The 16,566-nt window shown below is 41.1% G+C and overlaps 1 protein-coding gene across 4 annotated transcripts in view; it reads left to right on the forward strand.

The window, feature by feature from the left end:
* Positions 1-16,566, forward strand: part of FAM120B (family with sequence similarity 120 member B) — a 40,308-nt gene that overhangs the window by 3,740 nt on the left and 20,002 nt on the right. For all 4 annotated transcript variants that reach the window (XM_083496458.1, XM_083496456.1, XM_083496459.1 and 1 more), the window contains exons 2-6: positions 2,280-3,336; positions 3,594-3,771; positions 5,804-5,899; positions 10,984-11,156; positions 13,041-13,133. In XM_083496458.1, coding sequence (XP_083352584.1) covers positions 2,317-3,336; positions 3,594-3,771; positions 5,804-5,899; positions 10,984-11,156; positions 13,041-13,133 — 1,560 coding nt within the window. In that variant the 5' untranslated portion in view covers positions 2,280-2,316. The remainder of the gene's footprint in view (positions 1-2,279; positions 3,337-3,593; positions 3,772-5,803; positions 5,900-10,983; positions 11,157-13,040; positions 13,134-16,566) is intronic.

Below are 16,566 nucleotides of genomic sequence, written 5' to 3' on the forward strand. Positions count from 1 at the left end.
TTTTATTTTATTTGTGTTTTATCTTATATTTTGGAAATTTACATCCAGGGTTTTTTTTCCATTAAATTTTTTTGGGGCCCCCAAAAGAGGGGGCCCTAAGCTATAGCTTGTTTAGCTTATACGTAAATCCGGCACTGGTGTGGATAGTAAGCTTCCTGTTGCCTCCATTAATTCTCCATCGTCCATAGGACATTCTCACTGCCTTCTCCCTCAATGTACATTTTTTTTTCCTACCTGGGATCCTCCAAAAAGGAGAGGGTGTGAGAAAATTTGGGTTGAGGGAAGGGAGACAGGTGAGGAGGACAGTCACACCCTCACCGTTTCAGGTCACTGGGAGTTATATGATAGTAGTTTCTGTAGGTATTTGAGACATTTTAGTGATGATGAGCTGAAACATTGGACATGGCTCTGTGAAGAGTTTAATTATGCCCGTTTTTAATTTCCAATCTCTTATGCACAAGGTTTCAGGCCTCAGTTAAGCCTGTTACAGCAAATCTTAGAATTGTCAGGGAGTGTTCATTTAACTGGGAAAGAAGCTACAGCGTCTGTTAGATAAATCTGTGCACCCGAGGAAGGGCATTCAGTAGCATCTCTGAAAAAGTAATTTCATGTTAGTTTTAGATTGTGTTGGGCTGCAATCCTATACCTTCTTGCCTGGGAGAAAGTCCCATTGAACTCAGTGGGACTTAATTTTGAGTAGACATTGCACTGTTTTAGTAATATATTCTGGTGTTACAATGAATAGGAACTTGTAAATTGCACATGAAGGGCTGGGATTTTTGAACCATGAAGTTAGAAAGTAAACCCACTGTCAGCTTTTGAAATGGAAAATTAGCAATCCGCAATCACCTTATTTTAGTAGCATGTACTGAATATAACACTTCGTAGGTGCTTTGTAATTGAAAATGTGAGAAATCAGTCGTGCGAAAGATAGACACCAGCCTAATTAAAACTTGCAGTGTATTTCTTCACTGTTTGTGTTAGAAATAAGGGAAATTTCTTTTCAGTAATGTAAAAAAGGAAAAGAAAGTCTTGCATTATTAACTGTGTAATCCTGAGCACACTATTCAGAGGCAGTGCTTTTTTCTGGGGGGGGGGGGGGATGCAGGAGTACGCATAAACCTAAACATTTGTGAATCTAAGTCTGGCCTCATTGAGAGGCAGTATTTCAATATGAGTAGGAAAATAAGAGTACCCCTAAACATTTTTTTAAGAAAAAAGCACATCTCAGAGGTAAGTCTCATTGAGCTCAGTTAGGCTTATTCCTTAGTAAGTATGGGTAGGATTGCAGATAAAAGTTCATTTTTAAGGGAGGTTCTTTTTATATCATGGCTAGTTCAAATTTCACTTTTCTGATTTCCCATATGCATTTTGGAAACAGTTCTTTCCTCCTGAATGATAGGAGACCGTACCTCTGGTATTTATACAATTACAGTACTTATATCATCTCATTGTGAGCCCATGAATTTAATCATGTAATTTAATTTATTTAAGCATCTACAGTATCTGACTATTTAAAAGGCGCAGTGTGTAGGAAGTGTCAGTGAAAATCAGTTGTCCGTTTTTTTGTGAGTGGAAGCACTGCTTGCTTAATGCCATCATGGGGTACAACCCAAAAAGGCCATGGACAACTACCCCCCCTGCCAAATCAAGTAAATCAAAAGAATGTAACTAACTGAGGTTCTGTCACCCCAACATAAATCCTGGCTGCACCCATGAAAAAGGCTGTGTGTGCACCAGATTTAGCTTACATGTCAAATGTTAAAAGGTGAGGTGGGAAACTAGGTCTTACAGCTGAAGGGTGGTTTTCTACCTTCAGCTGGTGGCAAGGGTACATGGGGAGAAAGAAACCGAGATAGAGATACGATAAAGACATGGGCCAACATCCAGAGAGCTACTTTTGCCATGCAAATCCTCCATGCCAAATCACCAAATTGCTTTCAAAAGTCCGACCAGTTTCAAAAGCTTCCACTTTCAAAAGTTAAGGAGGCCATTTGGGAAACACAAGTCTTAACCTTCTTTGGATATGTGGGGAAAGTTGGATGGTTCTTTGGACCCCAACTGTTATCGATGAAAGTTTGTTTCAGTCCCTTGTCTAAGGGATTCAGATGTGTTGCATCCACTGTGTGCCATGGAAGAGCAACCCTTTTGCCAATGGATCTCTTTTACAGTCCTGTGGATTTGTGTGGCGTTTCTTGCACCCTTCTTACGGTAGCCTTCCTTATTGAAATTGTCCCCAGAATGATTTGTCTTACTGTTTATGTGTTTCGTTTCTTTAGGTTCTTGAAGAAACCGAACTTTACGTATCGCTGCAATATGGGCGTTAAAGGCTTGTATTCATTTGTAACCAATGACTGTCCGGGTGTATGTACAGCGGTAAACCTGAAAGTAGTGGCAGAAGAGCACCGCAGCAAGTATCCTGGGTCTACACCTGTCCTTGTGGTAGATGCCATGTGTTGTATTAAAAAGTGGTACACAGCAGAATCGTGGGTTTGTGGTGGCCAGTGGCGCGAATATCTTTCTGTACTGGATCGTTTCATAAACACCTTTACAGCAGCTGGTATCAAACTTGTGTTTTACTTTGATGGTTTGGTGGAGCCGAAAAAGCGAAGTGAATGGGTTAGGCGGAGATTGGATAATGGCAAAGAAATAGCCAAGATCTTTCGGTTCATCAAGACCTATAAGCAGCAGCCCGGGAGAGAAATGTTCTTTATTCCATCTGGGTTGGCTACTTTTACACGCTCCGCCTTGAGGACCCTTGGTCAAGAGACAATATGTTCACTGCGAGAGGCAGACTATGAAGTGGCGTCTTATGCACTGCATAACAACTGCATGGGGATTCTTGCAGAGGACACAGACTATCTGATTTTTGACACTGCTCCCTATTTTTCTGTCAAAGAGCTCCACTTGCACAGGCTAGATACAGTGATGTTCTCAAGGCAGAATCTCTGCAGCAGGTTGGGCCTCCATCCAACAGATCTCCCCCTTCTTGCCTGCATCCTTGGCACATACATAGTACCAGAAAAGGTTATGGGACGTTTTCGGAATCAATGCGTCGCTTCATACTGTGCAAAAAGCCAGGGCTCTAATCAAAGGAGTAGCATGATTCTAGCCGTGGCAAACTATATTTCATCTATTTCGCGTTCATATGGTAGTTTGATAGCTTTAGCAGAAACGTTGCCTTTGGAATCAGGCAAATCCCTACTTTGCAGTGGGATAGAGTCTTATCTCCTGCCTGGGCAGCAGTCTCCATGGCTTCCTTGTGACTTCTCACATTGCTCAGTGGCATCAGTCGAACAAGAAGTGCCCCTGTGTTTAGATCAGGAGATCCTGCAGGTAATTAAGCTCTTGAAGTTTCTTTTTGTATAGTTATGAATGCCCTGTTGTACCTTGGACTTAGGCACACGTGTGTGATACATGCATATTGTATTAGTATCATTTGCTTATGCACTTGTTTTTTGGAGAGGAGCTCATTTGCCCTTCTCTTGTGCTAAATCTTTCGTGGAATCCTGCTGCTGTAAAACAGAAAAGAATCACAAATACCAAGTGACAGCAGTGAAAGCAAATAATATATCTGGGTCTCTTGTGAACAGATAGCCAAAGAAAAATTTGTGAGAGCTGAAAGTCGTGCGTACGCTTTCATGTGCAGTGGAGAGGATGAATGCAGCAACACTTTGGAAGATGAAGATGATACAGAGCTTCCTGGACAGGCACTTATCTTTCTCCCTGCCCGTCAGCATATCTATTCTCTTCTGCTGGAGTCTGCAAAAGGTAAACGCTGTGCTGGAATTTCAGTGCAATGTAACTGGTCCTACTGGATAGGGCTGAAAGGAGTTCTAGTCCAAAATGTATGAAGGGCACCAGATTGTGAGCTGGGTCACATTTTTATTCACAGGCTTCTCAAAATATTTTGTTGAAATGTGAAATCTCTACATCCATTTTTGAGAGGCTCACATCTGTATGAAATTTAGGCCTTGATGCTGTAGGCATTCTACATGCAATTAGTAAGGAGAAGGCCATTAGAAATAATAAGAATAAGAACAGGGTGTACTTACATGTTGGTGCATTTTTGAACCTTTTAAGGTGATTAGTTCCCCCCACTAGTGTGGTAATAAAACAGTCATGAAAGCTGTTAATGATCAGAAAGCAGAGCAAAACGGTTATGTTTAGACTAGCTTTGTAGGTTTTTTTAAAAAAACACCACAGATAGTTTGTGTTGTTTAGAAAAATGTGATGTTTTCTTCAGGGGTTGAAATAACTATTGTGAGTTAGGTTGGAGGATTGATCCCAAAGTGTTACCTCCTTTAAAAAAAAACAAAAAACCAGTTATTCAGGCTGAACTGTAAGGTCATTGGCCAGTCAACACAGAAACAGAATTTAGAATATTCAAACCATTTATTTTTACTTAAAGCTTGCAATATATATATATATGTGTGTGTGTGTATGTATATATATATATATATATATATATATCAGCTTAAACAATTCCATATGTAAAACAATGTAAACATTTGAAAATACAGTGGTACCTCGGGTTACATACGCTTCAGGTTACAGACTCCGCTAACCCAGAAATAGTACCTCGGGTTAAGAACTTTGCTTCAGGAAGAGAACAGAAATTGTGCTACGGCAGCAGCAGGAGGCCCCATTAGCTAATGTGGTGCTTCAGGTTAAGAACAGTTTCAGGTTAAGAACAGACCTCCGGAACGAATTAAGTACTTAACCCGAGGTACCACTGTAATTCCAAATATAAAAACAGGGAAGGATAGTTCCAGTACAGATACAGACTCTACAGTATATTGTTGCATCTGCCTGACCACTGTGGTTGGCCTGATCCTGCTAGGCTAGACAGTTGTTCTGTATCTCAGGGTGAGGAACCTTTCCTTGCCAGAGAGCCAGATCTTTATCTCCTCCACCCCTGCCAAGCCAAAGTTGGCAGGTGAGCAGGGCCACTCACCTGTCAATCACTTGACAGAACGATGCCGGGTGTGGGGCAGGTGGTTGGGGCCTCCTGAAAACAGGATTGCGGGCCAAATGGAGAGGCCTGGAGGGCCACATTTGGTCTGTGGGCCAGAGGTTCTCCACCCTTGCTGTATTAGAAGGACTTCCTTCAAAGAATTGTCTCGTGCAGAAATATGAGAGTCTTGAAGACTTCATTTGTTTGCGGACAAATTGACAAAATATGCAAAATATGGGAGCAAGCAGGGAAAGCAGAACTGGGGCAATATAACAATATGCTAACCTAAAGGCTTCAAAGCTACTATGAAACTTGGTTCAAACATTCACATTCAAAACATGGTTGTAAACTAGCATGGGATTGCAACTTCTATTTAACACTGTCACGATAGCTTACATGGCTTGCCGAGGTAGGTAAGTCAGTGCCTACTGCTGTCTGTCTTGTCATATCACATCTATGCGACGTATAGAATTAGGGTATTAAATACAGTGGTTCCTTGGATATGGGATTGCAGCCTTTATCTATACAGTGGTACCTCGGGTTACATACGCTTCAGGTTACATATGCTTCAGGTTACAGACTCCGCTAACCCAGAAATAGTACCTCGGGTTAAGAACTTTGCTTCAGGATGAGAACAGAAATCGCACGGCGGCAGCGGGAGGCCCCATTAGCTAAAGTGGTACTCTCAGGTTAAGAACAGTTTCAGGTTAAGAACGGACCTCCGGAACGAATTAAGTACTTAACCCAAGGTACCACTGTATTTTTGTGTCTTTAAAGAGTAAATGCTTCCAATTGGAAAATGTCAGTTCTCTTATTGGTTCATTGATCCAATTCTCTTTTCCTTAGATGTCAATGGGTCCTACCCTGTAGTAAAGGAGTGGTTTGTGTACGCTGGGAATTCTCTGAAACAACCGGACTTGGTACAACCCAAGGAACTCCCAGGTAAAGTGAAATTTCATTTTGTATTGAAAATTGATAACTAAATACACAATACTGTCTTTTTCGCCCCATAGGGCGCACCGGCCCATAGGGTGCACCTAGTTTTTTTTGGGGGGGAAATCAAGGGGAAAAATCCCCCCCCCCCCCGCAGCCATCCCCAAGCTAGAAGAGGGAGACGGAGCACTCCGTCTCCCTCTTCTGCCTTCAGGGACAGCCTCCCTAGCCTCCATGGGGCAGCGGCTTGCCCCGTTGTCCCCCAAGCTTGTGGGGCTGGTGGTGGGGAGAAGCTTGCTTCTCCCCACCGCCAGCCTCCAAACCAGGTCGGGGAATGGTGGGATGGCGGCGCTTCGCCTCCCCGCTGTCCCCTGAGCTTGTGGGGCTGCCCAATATCTACCTGAACCCCGGGGCGCGCTCCGGAGCCTGCCCCGTGCTTCGTGTTGCAGGCTGCCACCCGCAAGCCTTGCAAGCCCGGCGGGAACTCCTGCTGGGCTCACAAGGCTTGCGGATAGCTTCCTGAAGCCTGGAGAGCGAGAGGGGTCGGTGCGCACCAACCCCTCTCGCTCTCCAGGCTTCAGTGAAAGCCTGCATTCGCCCCATAGGACGCACACACATTTCCCCTTCATTTTTGGAGGGGAAAATGTGCATCCTATATGGGGGAAAATACGGTACTTTGCTTTCAAATAAAGTGGTACCCCGGGTTACATACGCTTCAGGTTACAGACTCCGCTAACCCAGAAATAGTACCTTGGGTTAAGAACTTTGCTTCAGGATGAGAACAGAAATCGTGCAGCGGCAGCAGGAGGCCCCATTAGCTAAAGTGGTGCTTCAGGTTAAGAACACTTTCAGGTTAAGAACGGACCTCCGGAACGAATTAAGTACTTAACCCAAGGTACCACTGTATATGCAGTGTGGATTTAAATTATATTTAAGATGATTTTGTTTCGGAGAGCCAGACAGCTTGGATAAAGCCACCCTACGTAAATGCATTTATTTCAGAAACATGTAGCTTGCCATAATGGTTTGATAGGCCCTCAAGGAGGCTTTTGACATCTAAAAACAACAAACATCAACCATGAAAATTTAGCGGGTTAAAATACAGAAATACAGCACTGCAATAAAATTAAAAAATGGCAGCCAACACAATTTCCAGAGAAAATGTGAAAAAAGACCCAGACAGAATCCACTGTGAGTAACACTTTGTTTGATACCACCCCAAGTCATTGGGAAAGGACTGTAATGTAGAGCAGATGCTTTGTCTGTAGAAAGTTCAATCCCTGACATCTCCAGGCAGGGAAAGGCCCTGGAAAACTAGTACCAGCCAGCATTGATAATACTGAGTTAGATGGATCAGTGGTTAGTTTTGCTGTTGGATGCTGCAGGTTGTTTAAGTTGCCTTCTTAAATTTATAGTATTGGAATGTGGTTTTGGAGTATGTTATTGTTTTGCTTGGCTATTATGAAACTGTTTTTGTAGTGTTTGGTTGAAATGCATCCCTTTTCCTTTGCTGCATCCCATTTTGAGCATGATTTTTGTGTGTGGAAAAGCAGCATACAAATAAAACGAATGGATGATGGATTTGGTATAAGGCAGCCTTCTATGTTACGTTAAGGAATATAGAAAAAGACAGCATAGGCACTTTCTTAACAAGAGTGAGTGAGCTTCATACTTCATTCACTGATTGCATTCCTGCAAAGAGGTGGGAAGGGAAATATGAGGAATGATTACATGGTGCAGATGAGAAAGAAGCAAAATAACCACTAGGAAAATAATATACTCAGGATGTGAATGCACCCCAGTGCCAAATTCTGCTCTAGCTGAATAATGTGGCTGAGACAGAAGAACTGTGCCTGTTTCTGCACTGCACTAGTATGTTGTTGGGTTAGTTACATGTTAGATAGGTACAAAGGCTGAAGAACCTGTGTGTCACCTGATCTGCAGGTGTGTACTGTTAGCTGTACAGTCATCAAGTATCTCTACTGAATTTTGAGTGGGGTCAGGCATGGTGAAAGTGTAAACTGGTTCCATCTCATTTTTCTCGCTTGCCAGCAGTACAGACGTAGAGTTGGGAGACAGAATTTTGCATCTCATAAGATGGAGGAGTTTCCTTCTTGGGCAGAGGCAGTGACATGAATCCATCTCTCTAAACTCGCTTGTAAAAAGGATTATTTGGGCTGAGTTTAAGTATGAGAAATTTCAGCCAAAAATGTCTTGGAAGCAAGGCTTTGTAATAGCACCATATTTGCTAGCAATTCAGTAATGAAAAGCTGTTTTATTTCAGTTCAGACTAGTAAGGAAGGAGAACTTACAAAGTTTATTTTCAGTGGTCTGTTCCAAAACAAATGTTTTTCTAAAAAAAATCAGCTGTCCATATTTGTATGCCTTAAATTCTCTCATGTCGGTTTTATCTGCAGCATCAATCTGTAGCTCACCAAATAAGGAGGTTAGCAGTGTGTCACTTTCAAATCTAAAAATGCTTTGGTAGGAGGTTATTGACTGAAATGCAAAGTCAGGCTAGTAAAAACAAATGTCACATTCTGTTTACTTGTTTAAAGAGTATTTTTGGAACACATATAAATGTGCGCCTATGTATTTCATCTACATTTCTTTTTTAAGGAAAATAAAGATAGGTATGAAATCTTGCATGATTGAAATGAATAATTCAACACTGTCACAGTTTTTACTCTGTTTACCTTTTCAGATCTTTTATAAATGTGTGAATTTTCTCCAAAAAGATTCAAGTATGTTTTCATTTGGATCTGTGTAGATGTTGGTAACTTATACTTGAAGGTTAAAACCTAGTCAAGAAAAGATTAAAGAATAGTATTTTTGAGAGATGCAGGAGTGCTTAGACTACCTTCAAACGGATTAGTTGTGTTGACAGGGTGGTGGTCTATAGGCTGTCCCCCACCCCACCTCTTTCTCATTGCCTGCGCATGAGAATAAAACACATGTTTTGGAGCACCGTCTCCCTTCATGCTGTTGCCATGTTGGGAAAGCCACTACATCATGTGTGTGCTCTGAGATATCTGGCAATTCACTCTCCTTGGTAAAGAACCGTTTGTAGATCTTCACAATAGAGGACCGGAAGTCCACTCATCTAGAGGTTCAAACCATGGTAGTCACGCTTCAGGCACAGTGGGCTGAAGGGGAAGAGCTGTGTTTGACTCCCATAAGAATTCTGCTCTCTGCACACATATAAAGAGAAATGGATTGCAAGTTTAGAGAACATCACTGTTGCAGAACTGTAAACGATGTATTAGGGCTTTACTGGGAACAGGCATATTTACATCAACTTTTATTTATATTTAGGGAAATCCTTTGTATGTTTTATTGGAAGTAAGTTCTTACCATATTCACTAGGAAGTAAGCTCCACCGAGCTTATTAAGAGTTTGGAGTAAACATGCTTAGGATTGTATTATAAAACATTAAATGATTGCCGGCTTTACTCATTTCAATGGAAGTTTATCACACTGAGTCTTTATGGCGCTCTTTTCAGTTTTTCCCTGGTCTGAGTAATATCCAGATAAGCTATGCAGAATACACCCATTGAACTCATTGAACTTTCATTATTTTTCTCATACAAGTCTAAGGGGGGGTTGTCTAAAATAAGGTCAACAGCTTACAGGATTTCCTAAATAAAGCTCAACAATCTTGGGGGTTTTATTAAAAAAGCTCATCAGTTTTTGGGGTATCCAGAAATATGGCAGTATATATAAATATATATATATATATATATATATATATATATATATATATAAAGTAGGAGATTGAACTAGCAGACTACTCAATTTGTGGGCAATTGAAACTCTTCTAGAAAATTGCATTCAGTGGTATTGCTCAAGCACCAATTTTCTCCAAATTTGAGAAGCCATTCTTCAGAAATTTAACACTGAGAATATATGAAAGAAAACCAACACGAGGGTGATGGACAAAATATTTATTTTCTGTTTTGTCTCCCTGGGCAAAAGCACCATTTGGTTAGTGAGTTTTGTTGGCCAAATAAACAAACATTTATTTCACGCCCTGTTTGACACCTCAACACTATAGTCATTTATAGTGGCCAAGTGGTTCACCCAAAGGAATGCAACTCCTGTTTGTAAGGAAAGGCAGATGTGTTACCATCTTAACTCATCTTAAAACTGACATCTTTGTCTATCTGAAAGGCCGGGCAAATAGTTTTATGGCAGGAATTTATCTAAATACAGCTTTCTAAACATTGTATTTGTATTTCAAACTTTATATAACTCACTTTGAAAGTTGAGGAACAGTAATGCAATAGCAATCAAGTTTTTGGTCACTGGCAATAAGATATAAGACAAGTGGCGTAAAAAGGAGTCTAGAAGTAATGCACACATCTTGATATTTTCATGGATGCATTATGACTTTGCATGCTTTCATTCTTGCCAGGGAATAAAATAATAAACCCTGTTGTCCTTCACTGTTAACATGATGCACAAATGAGTTTTCATTTCAAGAGACAGACCTTCCAGGTTGCAGCATGGTTTGAATAACAGCAGCACACCAAACACAGAGGTGACATGCTGGGAGGGGAGACATTTAAATGGGTCCTTTGGGGAGTGCTTGCGTACTGTTTGGTGCTTGGGTTGTAGGAGCCTAACATTTTCAAGAAAAGGGAAGTGAAAGGATCATATCATTGTTGCTAAACATGCATCTTTGTTAAACTTGCAGCTGAGTGAAGTTTTTCACGTGTGCAAACAAATCCATTGTATAAATAGCACAGATTTTTCAGCCCTGTAATCCTGTACAACTGTAAGATGCAATTTCCCCCTCTATGAAATCTTACAGAGATCCAGGGCAGCTGTCGGGGTCAGAGTGGCAATATCTTTTATGTGTCGTAAATCTTGATTCTAGGTATAAGTCATTAATATTTGCATTATAGCTGAGGGGAGCGTTGTTTTTGTTTGTTATTTATGGTGCGTATTTTTCTATTGTAAACCACGCTATGATCTTTGGATAAAGGAATTTAACTAATTATAATAATAATCTCGAAAAGGTGAGTCATTCCTGTTAAAACTTAGTTATAGCTTTCTTCTACAGTGTTTGAAATAGTGGCCTTCTTTTCTAGGTGGCACTCCTAGTTTGAGATCCCTGTGGCTCAGCAGCGGACCCGAGACTGAAAAGCTACGCCATTGGACATTTCTGGCATGCTTTCAACTGCAAGAAATAGCAGAGGAGATCCAGGCTCTGGAAGCTTCTGTTGCTGTTGTCTGCTGCTTGTTACTGTACCTCTTCCTACAAGTAAAGAAAAACCTACTTTTTGTGACTTTCCTTACTTCTGCCTGCAGCAGATCTATACGAATTGGTGAAGGGGTAGCCAACACGGTATCCTCGTGATGTGTGGACCACAATACGCAACATTGCTAACCACTGGCCATTCATGTAGGGGCTGATGCAAATTGTAGTCCACAACACTGCAAGGCTTTGGCTATCCATGGATTAGGACAAGTATGTTGCGAGGTTGATTTGTGGGGGGAGGAGAGAGAGAGACTGTTCCCAGGCCTTTGCGGGATTGATTTAACTGATGACAATGAAGTTCTTCTCTAGGAAGTCATTCTAATGGTCAAACTGCCATGGAAATAGATTGAGCTTTCGTAACAAAAAAAGAGCAATTCTATGTCTTCCTGGAAGATAGTGATGGCAATCCAGAAAGCTACTTAAGGTTAAACTTCCCTGGGTTTCCAGAGCAGCTTGACATGCAGTGTGAACAGAGGCTACTATTTGAAAATTACTGAAGTACAGTAAACCCACATCTTACACACATTTAACCTACACAATTTCAACCAGATGTGGTTGAATGCAGGTTGGGGAGGAGAAAGCTCAGAGGTGGGATGAAGCTTGAAACCCCAAGTGGACGTGGCGCGAAAAGAGCTTTTAAGCTCTCGGCCATTCTTCCTGGGAAAGTCCAGCACAGCACTATTTAATTCCTAGGAAAAGTGATGCGAGGAGCTCTCCGATTGGAGGCACACTTTGTTATCGGGAAATCCTTTTCCTTAATCACTGATGGCTCTGTGTGTGTAATAACTCAGTGGGAAAAGAATGTACCCTTTACATGCTCAGAGGCACTGATTCTTCCCATCTTTCAGGGTGGGACCTTACGTACAAGGCCTGACTCGCCTTTAGAAGTCGTTTTTATAGTAATAGTAATAATTCAAAACTAACTTTAAAATAGACACAGATATCCATCAAAGCAGTTTCCCAACGGTATAAATCCCCATAGCCTGCAGCGAAGAGGCAACTAAAGGAAATTGCTGTCACATGAGCTTTTGTTCCTTCCTTTGTCCCTCTCATTCAGATCCGATTGCTTAAATTTCATTGGCTTTCTATCCATGTTTCTATTAATTTAATCAAAACATTAAGGAAGTTATTAAGAAAAAGGTAAACCCCTTTCCCCTCAAGCTTCAGTGCGGCATTGCATGAAATAACTGTACTGATTAACAGAGCAAAGAAGCAGTCCTTTGTATAGTAGTTGTACAGTTGTTCAAAAGTAGTATTTGATGGATTGCACCTAAAATGCTTGAAGCAAATTATTATAGCATAAGCATGCCATCTGTCTGCGAATTCCCAGAAACCACAAAAAAGCTTCAAGTCAAACTCAGAAACCCCCTTAAAGCCTGTAAGAGGTGATTTAGCTGTGATTCCTGCTTTGCAGGGGGTTGGACTAGATGACCCTATGGACCCTTTCCAACTCTACAGTTCAATGCTTCTATGATTCCATGCTTTATAATTGGCAAAGACACAGCAAGTGGTTTGTTAATTGCACCCAAGGATGTTTTCCCAACTTAAGTGCAAATCCTGTCTTTTCTCAAATGCAGGAATAGGAGAAAAGGCGCAGCATTACGGAAGGCAGTGGGAAGTGGGAATGTCTCTGTGGTTCATTATAAAATCATCAAAGAAGATGGGAGAGAGGGAACCTTTAAACCGATCCTTGAGCGCAGGGTGGTGAAGTTGGTGGAAGTAGGGCAGAGGAGCTGAAGTTGCGAAAGCAAATTGCAAATGGTGTTTCAAAGAACTACAGATGAATAAGGCCATGGTGCAAGACTGGCATTCCTGTAGCAAGGAATTTAGGTAATGGGGGAAAGTATGTACTTTTTACATAGCTCTGAGCTAAGCTTTTCCCCCTAGGTTGACAGCCTCTCCTTGGAAGACTTGAACGCATTTCTAGCTCAAACTCTGTGCCTGGAGGGGAAGTCGGCTGCTCAGCTTGCAAACTTGCAGGTACAGACATGACTCATTTACTAATGCAATACCAGTGGTAACCCCTAGATGAGCAGCACATCGCGTTCTCTTTGACCTTTACTCTCACTCAGTGGTATTGAGGAGATTAGATTTAAGGGGCAGGGTGCCATTCAGTTATCTTAGTTTATTTGCACTCTTTCGTTACATGGACAAGGATTCAAGCCCAAGCCCCTATTCCAAAGATTCAATGTGACCTGCCACATTTAAACCTTCAGCTTTTCTCTTTACTGCCATCCCAAAATAATTGCCTTTCATCTGCTCATCCAGGATCTCATTCAAGTGCTTTCCCCCCCATCAACTTGATGCTGCCTCCTTCTGCTTGCAGTCAAATTAGAGATGCCATGGAATATTCAGATCCCTTCATTTTCCTGGCTTGCCTAGTTCCTCATAAGCCTCTTAACGATGGTATAGTGATCTAAATGATGCTGATTATCTAGACCATATCACTGGGACACGGGATTGAGACTGCTTTGCTCACCTTGGCTGATAACCTACAATAGGAATTGGAGGAGGGGAGCGCATCCCTCTTAGTTAGTTCTCCTGGACCCTCTTGGTGGCTTTTGATGCCATCCACCATGGTAAATTTCTGGACCGCCTAGCTGGATTGGGCCTTGGGGCCTGTATTAAAATGGTTCTGTTATGGGACTGCAGTCCTTGGCATGCAGTTTCTCTCAGGGTTCTGCCTTGCTTCCAGTGTTATTTAATACCTATACAAAACCACTTGGGAGTTTTGGATTAACTTGTCATCAATACGCTGATGATATTCCACTTTATAGCTCCTTGCCGTCTATGGCCAAAGAAGTAGCTGGTATCCTTGAGCCCTGCCTAGATCTCTTAGTGAGCTGGAAGAGAATGAACAAGCTGAGATTTAATCCAGACTAGCTGGGCATACTGTTGGTCAGTGGAAAGTCTGACTTTGGAATTGGGATTCAGCTTATTCTGGGAACGATTGCACTCGCCCTGAAAGATCAGCTTCCTAGCTCAGGGGTGCTTCTTTATCCTGTGCTATCCCCGGATTCCTGGGTTGTATTTGCACAGTTACATTCATCCCTTAGACATATCACATTTAGACTACTTTAGTGTGTTCTATACAGGGCTGCCCTTGGAGATCGTCCAGAAGCTTCAGGTGGTTAGGCTGCACAGTATCAGGAACATAGTACTCTGATACTGAAAGTGCAGCACTGGTTAGTGGTTACTGATTGTTTTTCAGGCTCCATTCCCCTCGGAGCAAGAATCTTTCCCTGCTCTGCAATTTGAAATGGCACAACTTTTTAATTTAATTTAATTTAATTTAAAATAGTGTAACTACTTGTAATGTTTTAAAGGCAGCTTTATTGTTGGTTCCATGTTCTTAGGCTATTTTTATTGTTTTTGACCTGTTGCACACTGCCCTGGTGGTTTACAGAAAGCGGGTATAAAAATATTAAGAATAAATAATGAAATTACGTTGAAGCCTTTGCCTTTAGTGTTCAAAGGAGGAAAAGAAGGACAATCCTGTAGAGAGAGTACAGGCTTGGATTTGAACACTCAGTTCTTAATTTAGCCACGAAGCCTGTATCTCCATAAAAAGAAAAGTTACCCATGTTGACCCATAAGAAAGATTCCAGGAGCTTGCATGCTATTTTGTGATGTTTTGATTATCCCAATAAAAGTTACAGATAATATGGATTTTGGAATGTATCTCTATAGTTCTCAGTGAAATGACATAGTTTTGAGGAGAGTCACAAGCTCTTCCCTCGCCCTCCTTAGTTTAGGAATAGCAATTCTGCTTAGCAACTACAGAGTGTTACACATCGTTCTCTGTTCCACTAGTCGGGTGGAAAGCCCCCTGCCACTGCCCTCTCTGTAAATAATGACAGGACCTTCCTTTTTTCAGTAAGCAGCCTGGTGTATAAAGGAAGCAGCAAGAGACTTCTAGTCAAGTGACCATAGACTACTCCTGAATCAGCATTGCGATACTTAATATATTGGTTGTATAAACTTAAATGAAAAATCAGCTTCCTGTTAAAAAAAACAAAACAACTTATTTGCAAGGAATGTGCATAGAATATGATGTTGCTTGAAATTCAAGCAGTCTGTGCCATAGTTATTTAAAATTTTACCCAGGGCACGTGGCTTTGTTTTATGGTAAACAAGCTGTGGTTTTTATCCCTGCCTCCTTAGCAGCTGCAGGCATATGCTGCATACAGGGGAAGGAAGTTTTAAACATGGGTGGGGTTCTTTACCGAACAGCCTCAACTTGTGGAATTTAAGGTTGCTTTGAAGAGACACACAGGGCTATTTTAAATACTCCCTCTCTTGATAAAAAGGTAAATGAGCCACATTCAGGTCGTGTGTCTGTGCCATTTCCCATTGTTGGCTGGCGTATTTACACTGGAATTCCATGCATGCTCCGCCTGCCTTCTGTGTCTTGTTGGTACCTGCCTTGTTCGCCCCAGCTAAAGAAACAGAATTTTGGGGTTTTTTGGCATTTACGTCTTCTGCATTCATCAAAGTATTTTTGTGCCCTGAAGAATTTGCATTACATCTGCATAATGTAGGAGAGAAAGCAAACACTATAATTAAACCAGCGTAGCTGCTAGCTAAAGGGAAATATTTCTCTTTGTGGAAAAAATATCACACACGAGCACAGGGTTTTCTGTTTCAGAATCTTGAAGGGCCTGGCTTCATGGCCTTATGCCATAAAAGACATAAAGCAAATGGACCATGAACATGAAATGCTGACATATTTTATAGATGTGTTTATGAGCACTTTTAAATAGATTTGTGGACAGATCTGAAGCAACGTTTATCTGAATGACTTTCTCTAGCTGTATGAGTGTTTGATGTCTTGTCTTACTTAGAGCAGAATATTATGTGAACAATCTCACTTTGGTGCTTGCTATTTTGTTTGTTTGTTTGTGTGCACACACACGTTTCTGTGGGAACTTCTAGGCCAAAAAAAATAAATACCAATTTTAGGATATTCTTGTATGTTTGTCTCAATGTTCTGATGGCCCCCAAAGATGTCCATGTGCAAGGCTTATCATATCCCTGCTGGAAATACGATTTTAAAATTTTGTTTTTTCAGTGCAAGGAACTAAGCAAGATATTGTCTATTTTTATTGCACAATGTATTTTATGGATAAGTATTCAAATTTAATAAATAATAATAGAAGAGAAATGAATATTTATGTAGCAAGTAGCTCAATAAATTCCATATAAATTACTAACTTGTATTAAAATAACATAAAAGTATTCACAATCTTTTTCTGTTTATGATAAATTTATTTGTTCTCCCCTTCTCTCTTTTCAAGTTTTTATTACAATTAAAAAGAAAAGTCAGAATGTATTGCAGACCATAGGATTTATTTTAGCTCTGCTTTTGTCTTGCTAGTAAGCTAGAAAAAGAAAGAAAGAGAATAGCCAGGTC

This window comes from Podarcis liolepis (assembly GCF_965112155.1).
Source record: "Podarcis liolepis genome assembly, chromosome: 3".
In the NCBI taxonomy this organism is placed as follows: domain Eukaryota; kingdom Metazoa; phylum Chordata; class Lepidosauria; order Squamata; family Lacertidae; genus Podarcis; species Podarcis liolepis.